Below are 6,507 nucleotides of genomic sequence, written 5' to 3' on the forward strand. Positions count from 1 at the left end.
AGGCGTAGGTAGCGACAGCCATCCTCCCACCAGATAGTGGGGTCCTTGATTCCCACCCTTTCCACTACATCCTTACTAACTAGACACTGGGTACACCCAGAATCAATCAGGGCCTGGTACTCGCCGGGACGGCCCGTATGTGGGTTCGTTAAGGTAATGGGGATTGTGAAGGGACAGATCAGCTGGCTTACCATGGGGTCGTCAGCGGGGTCCATGTTGTCATACTCTGCCAACCGTCCTTCGGCAGTAGCCGGTATATCTTCAATCGGGGACCGTTGGGGCGTAACCCCCTCTGCTTGGTGAGCCGCCCGTGACCTTTCCGCAGACTTCTTGGGTGTGGGCCCCGGTGTTCCAGATGGTCCTGGGCTGCCCTGCAACACAAAGACCAGACACTCTGCTGCCCGATGCCCAGGTCGGTTGCACCTAAAACATCTGAACACAGGTCTCAGAGCAGGCCCAGGGACCTGGGTTTTATGACCAGGATCCCTTGGCTGCTCCACAGCCTGCCTAGGGGTGGGCAGATCCTCAGGTGCTCCGAAATTCCTGCAACCCTGCATCCAGTTCAGTCACCACCTGAAACCATTCGTGGAGGCGGTCTGGTATGCCCCTTACCACACACGCCTGATGTATGTCTTTATTTTATTTTATTTGATTTATTTGATTTATCCAGGCCAACCCGGAAGTGGTGGACCAAGAGGCGTTCTGGCCATGAACGCAACTGGCCTGCTGGTTGCTGGAACACTTGCACATACTCCCATATGGGCCGTCCCCTTTGTTTCAGTCCCAATACCTCCACTTCCGCACTCTGGAGGGATCTTCAAATCTGGAGGGATCTTCAAATCTGGCCCGCAATGCATCCAGAAAGAGTCTAGCATCGGCCAACTCCCGGGTGTGGTCACTGTACAAGTCCACTGCCCAGGCCGCAGCCTCATCCTGAAGGCTTGCCATCACAGCCACCACCATTGCCCAATTAGACAGATAGAGAGAGGCAAACCGGTCCAGGTGGCTAATAATGTGGCTCATGAACATTGCCAAATGCTCTGGGTTGCCATCAAAAGAAACTGCAATAGGCAGCAGACCCCACATGAACCCCGAAGCCCATGGACCCATAGCCTGCGCTCCAGGCTGACCGCCAGCCATGGGAGCAGAACAACCAACGCCAGGATCCAACCCCCAGGCTCCTGAGGGCCCAGATGACAATACAGGTTTCCCAGTAGGTGCTGCCGCTGAAGCTGCAGCCATCCGGTCCTCATTGTGAGGCTGGGACTGCGCGGCTGGAACACCCACCTCGGGAGCCCCTGCATGGAAAGAGCCATTGTGAGGAGGTATGCAAAGTTTTGGGCTAGCTAGCTGGAACCTGGATGACTCAGCTGAGGCCCCAGAGGTGGGAGCACCCCTGGGTCAGGGTGGTGGCTCCAAATAGCCTGCCTCTCCAAACTGGTCCTGAAGGATGTCCATCGTGTATTGACCCAGCGCTGTAGAGTAGCTCCACTCCTCCTCCTCATCTCTGGTCACACATCTCTCCCTCCATCCAGACAGGGCCTCCCCTAGTCCTGACACATGGAACCAGCCTGCCTCTGGGCAGTGCAGGGCAGGACTTAGCCACCATTCACCTGAAGACACCATAGGGCCCATCTGCTGAGACTCACCCACTGGCTCCATGGGCTGCTGGGTCTTTTCCTTGGGCCATACTGCTGGCTGCTCCTCCCCTGCCTCTGTTTCAGCCGGCTGCTCCATTTGAACCACTGGCTCAGTGGCCTCCTACACTGGCACGACCACCTGGGTTACCTCCGCCATCCCTTGCACCCATGAGGAACCAAAGGAGGTGAATGAAAGAAGGTGAGGGATGCTGTCTTACTGTCAATGTCGTCCTTTTTGGTGCTCCAATTGATAGCCAACAAGCAGGAATGAAAGACTTGCTGTAGTTTTATTTCACTCTGTACAAAGGAAAAGACAGCACTGGAAGTGGATTGCTCCCAATGCTTTATAAAGGCTATGTGCACCTGCCCCACCCTCATTAAACCTACCCCACCCCTCAAACCACCATCCAGTGCACCGACAGGAAAAATCAGCCAGCTGGAGCGTCAGCGTCCCGCAGTCTTGTTTGGCTCCTCTCTGTAGCCTTGCATACTTGCTCCGTCCTCCACATGGAGCAGATGACTACAGACTGTCTAGGCGTTGCACTTGTTGGTCGTGCAACATCACAGCTGGCTTTTGGCAATGGAGGACAACAGCTGACGGCCTCTTCCCTGCCGGTGTCGTTCCCACGAGGCGAGCAGTAAAAGCAGTGGCGACGGGCGATAAAGCTGTGAAGCATGAGGGAGGGCCACGAAGCGGCAACGGAGCTGTGGCTCGCCGCTCGTCAGTCTGGACAGGTCGGTCTCACGGGGTTCGACACCTACTGGCCAGACAATAAATCTTTGGATATCCATTTCCTACATGGTGCTTTATCCTTTGCAGTTCACACAAAGGACGTCCAGGACTTCCAGGAATTTCTTCAAAATTTAAATCCAAACAACAACCAACAAAATCATTTTCGGAAAGATTTTTGGGAACAGGCATTTGATTGTTTCTTTGCAAACTCAAAAACTGAGACCTCTGGGAAAAAATGTGCTGGACTGGAGAGGCCATCATTTTGTCCCCTGCCTATTTATAGGTGGGTACAAAATGGCGGCCATATTCAGACTGCTGCACAGTCTGGAGATAAACTACTTTGTTCTCCTGCCTTAACAAGGTCTCCACAGTACGGTGGCTTCCATTTTGTCCCACTCACAAATGGACAGGACAAAATTTGAAACATTGCCAAAGGAAGGAACATTTCCTTCCAGAAGGAAAAAATATATGACCTACCCAAATCTTGGGGGAAGGGTAGAAATTACAACATAGAAGGCTGATCTAATGGCAGATTGCTCTGTGGCTTAAATATGCAAAGGGGGGTGAGATCTGAACACAGAGAAATAAAGAAATCTTTCTTAAAGCTTTCTCTTCATGAGATGATGTTTATTGTTAAGTTCAGGTCTCATCACAATGATAAAACACTTGGGAAGAAAGATACAAACTAATAAGCCAGCACTGGAGGAGATCATGGAGAAGATCTCCACAGCCAACATATATTTTCCCCTTGTGCTTAGATAGGTTGGAATAAAGCACAGCCAAACACTGCAGAACACCAACATGCTGAAGGTGATGAATTTGGCTTCGTTGAAACTGTCAGGCAACTTCCTAGCTAGAAAAGCAGCAGAGAAGCTAACCAAAGCAAGAAAACCCATAAAGCCCAAAACACAATAGAACATAATCGATTCCTCATTGCACTCCATGATGACTTCTTCAGACATTGACTGCATATCAAAATCTAGGTATGGTGGGGATGTTATCAGCCATGCAGCACAAAAACATATTTGAACAAGAATGCAAGATAAAAGAATGAAACTGACCATTCTTCCCCTGACCCATTTCCTTAATTTGGAACCAGGTTTAGTGACCATGAATGCTAGAACCACAACAAAAGTTTTGGCCAGTATACAAGAAACTGCCACAGAAAAGATGAGGCCAAAAGCTGGTTGTCGAAGGAGACACACAATCGTGTTGGGTCTCCCAATAAATAGAAAGACGCAAAGGAAAGAGAGGAGGAGGGAAACTAAGAGAGTGTAAGTGAGATTCCTATTGTTGGCTTTGACAATAGGAGTGTCTTTATGTTTCATGAAAATTTTTATTACCAAAATTGTCATTAAAGCAAAGCAAAGAGGAAGAACAGTTAGATTGATCCCCAAGGGTTCTTCATAGGACAAAAAGGTGATCCGCTTTGGAATGCACATATTTTTGTCAGGATTTGGATAATGATCTTCTGCACATGGATAGCATGTCTGAAAAAGAACACAGTGGAATTGATATAGTTGATTACAGATAGTGTTATATTCTAATGGCTTAGTCCCATTATATTTGGAAATTTCCTACCCTTCTCCTTTGAAATTTTCCCTTATGGACACAGATGGCAATCATAGCAGCAAAATGACTCTCCCTCTTTCTTTACCTTGCTGTATCCTCTATCACAAGGATCATTACACAGAGATAAAGGTAATGCCTATTAATTAATGAAGAAGAATATTTTAGCATACAGAGGGAAAAGGAAGTGCTTGGAGCGATATTGTTACTGTTGAACAAACAGTATGAAATTTGATTAATAAGCAGAAGTAGTGTGATGGTATCTTTTTGAGATGTAATTATTCTGAAATAATAATTCATTAATTATCTATCTTTATTGGCATCTGTGGCCTTTGATAAACATAATCCCCACTCTCCAAAGACAATTTCTATGCCGGTTAGTTAAAGATGGTTTTCTTAGCTTCTGAATTTGAAGTCAACAGACTGATGAAACGTAGTACACTGGATTTCTGTGTTTACTTCAAAACCATGAAAACCTTTATCCATAATTAACAGGGGCCCAAAATAAAGGGTACAATGCTGTTTACCAACTATTAGAAAAGTAAACATTCTTACAGATAATGTTTTCTTTCTCCAGTACATTTCTACTTAGTACAAACTTTCTTCAGAGATGATGCTCTTAGACTTTCATTAATAATAACATTTTTATAGTATATAAATGAAGACAGACCAATGTAGATTCAAACAGCTAACCTGATTAAAGCTGACTGGCCACATGATGGAATCTACAGAAATATTGAAGAACTTGTCTGCTGGAGCTGTGGGATCCACCATTCCTACTTTGACCCTTATAAAAGACTGGTTTGGGAATGTGATCCAATTGATAATATCATATCCACCAATGAATTCTCCATTTTTATCAAAGGAGATCTTTTCACCCACACTGTTGTTGAATCTGACATTTCTCAGAAAGGAATGAACCTGAGATACAGCAATACACGGAGAGAGATAATGAGAGAAAAAGATAGAGAGTAGGAGAAATATTTTATATGTTCCAAACATATAAATGTAGGACTCTTTAAAGAAATTATAAACACTTTTTTTTAGTTGTAGGCCAATACTAAACAAATAATATAACAGTTATTCCAAAATAGGAGTAGAGGTAAAATATCAGATTACTGAAATAAAATTAGCATAGGACTTCAAAATACATACTGTAGAAAACCGGGACCTGAGTCTCCCGGCTTGGTTTCAGACCTCGTCCGGGGGCTGATTCATGAGTTGTCATATGAAGACACCAGACCAGGTTTCCTCGGGATGAGATCAGCCCAGAATAGTCTCTGGGGACCTCCTTTATTAGCAATCATCAAAGCAAATTGCAGGCAGAAGCGACAAGCAGGGGGGTGAGCCGGNCTTGCTGAAGGTTACAAAATGGAGTAACTTATGCTATATTCCAACATCTCCTCCTTTTTTGTTTTTTAAGCTGAAACCCAAAAGTCTTTTGGTTGCATTTCATACATGCTGGTACTATGCAGATTAAAGTTTGCCAAGTCATCTTTATCTTCTGATTCATTGGTCAGTTCGATAAATGGGTTGGCTTTAAATGTAGTAAATTTTCCTGCAGTTGATAACTCAGGATGGGACAGTCTCTCTCCTGTATTGATGTCATCATGGTCAGCTTCCATAGTTAAAGGATGATATCGTACTGGATAAGAGCGTTGTCATAGAGCCATTACTTGAGCTGTTGCACGTTTTTCCGCTAACAAAGATAAACTTTTTGACATGAATTTTTCAAAGATGGGTAAAACACAAGGTATTATTATACAGCCTTAAGCAATCAGTTCAATTAAAGCTACAATAGCTTGGAGTCCAGGAAGTTTGGGGAACCAAGAACCAAACATTTCATAAAAATCAAAGCCGTTCCAAGTTTGAACAGGAATGTGAGCAATTTTTACCATTCTATCAGCGATTTCCCTAACAACATTACCACTGTCATCAATTTCAATACAACAATTTGTAAGATTAAATTTCCCACATACACCTCCTTCTTTTGCTAACAAATAATCTAAAGCTAAACGATTTTGCATAATATATGTGCGTGAGCGAGCGCTTTCTTTGGCTAAATGCTTCATAGCTAAAATGGTTAATTGCTGACATAGCTGAAGAAATAGCATTAATGTTGAGGTCGTCAGAGGGTGGATAATAAGCAGTAACTCTCCATCTAGATATAGCTTTATAGTTAAAGTTCCCATTAAATAAAATTCTATTCAAGTCAGTGAAGTTTTGAATTACTGCAGAAGGGGTACAAACAGATTAAACATATAAAAAGCAAATGTTTCATATCATACATTTCAGATAAGCAAAATACATTATTTTATGTGATGTTAGTCAGCTGCACCCATAGATTTTGCTTCATTTGTTGCTCAAATGATTGGTGGCAGCAATGGGATGACAGTTGCTGTTGTCAAAGGGCAGATGTTAATGATCAGACACAAACAAATGATGGCTAAGGAATTTGCAGTTAACCGCAAAAATGGTAGCACACAGGTTCTCTGGGGATTTGTTCTACTTGTTGCTGTTGTTGCACTGCCTGTGCTTTGGTGTTCAAGTTCTTTACATCTCCCC

The 6,507-nt window shown here is 44.3% G+C and overlaps 1 protein-coding gene across 1 annotated transcript in view; it reads right to left on the reverse strand.

Annotated features, from left to right (window-relative positions):
- Nucleotides 1–2,972: 2,972 nt before the first annotated feature.
- LOC107291805 (vomeronasal type-2 receptor 26-like) overlaps nucleotides 2,973–6,507 on the reverse strand; it is a 15,905-nt gene continuing 12,370 nt past the window's right edge. The window contains exons 3-5 of the mRNA XM_029285017.1: nucleotides 4,636–4,863; nucleotides 4,031–4,081; nucleotides 2,973–3,863 (exon numbers count right to left, since the gene is read on the reverse strand). Coding sequence (XP_029140850.1) covers nucleotides 2,973–3,863; nucleotides 4,031–4,081; nucleotides 4,636–4,863 — 1,170 coding nt within the window. The remainder of the gene's footprint in view (nucleotides 3,864–4,030; nucleotides 4,082–4,635; nucleotides 4,864–6,507) is intronic.

Source organism: Protobothrops mucrosquamatus, unplaced genomic scaffold, assembly GCF_001527695.2.
Source record: "Protobothrops mucrosquamatus isolate PMUCROS unplaced genomic scaffold, P.Mucros_1.0 scaffold1188, whole genome shotgun sequence".
Taxonomy (NCBI): domain Eukaryota; kingdom Metazoa; phylum Chordata; class Lepidosauria; order Squamata; family Viperidae; genus Protobothrops; species Protobothrops mucrosquamatus.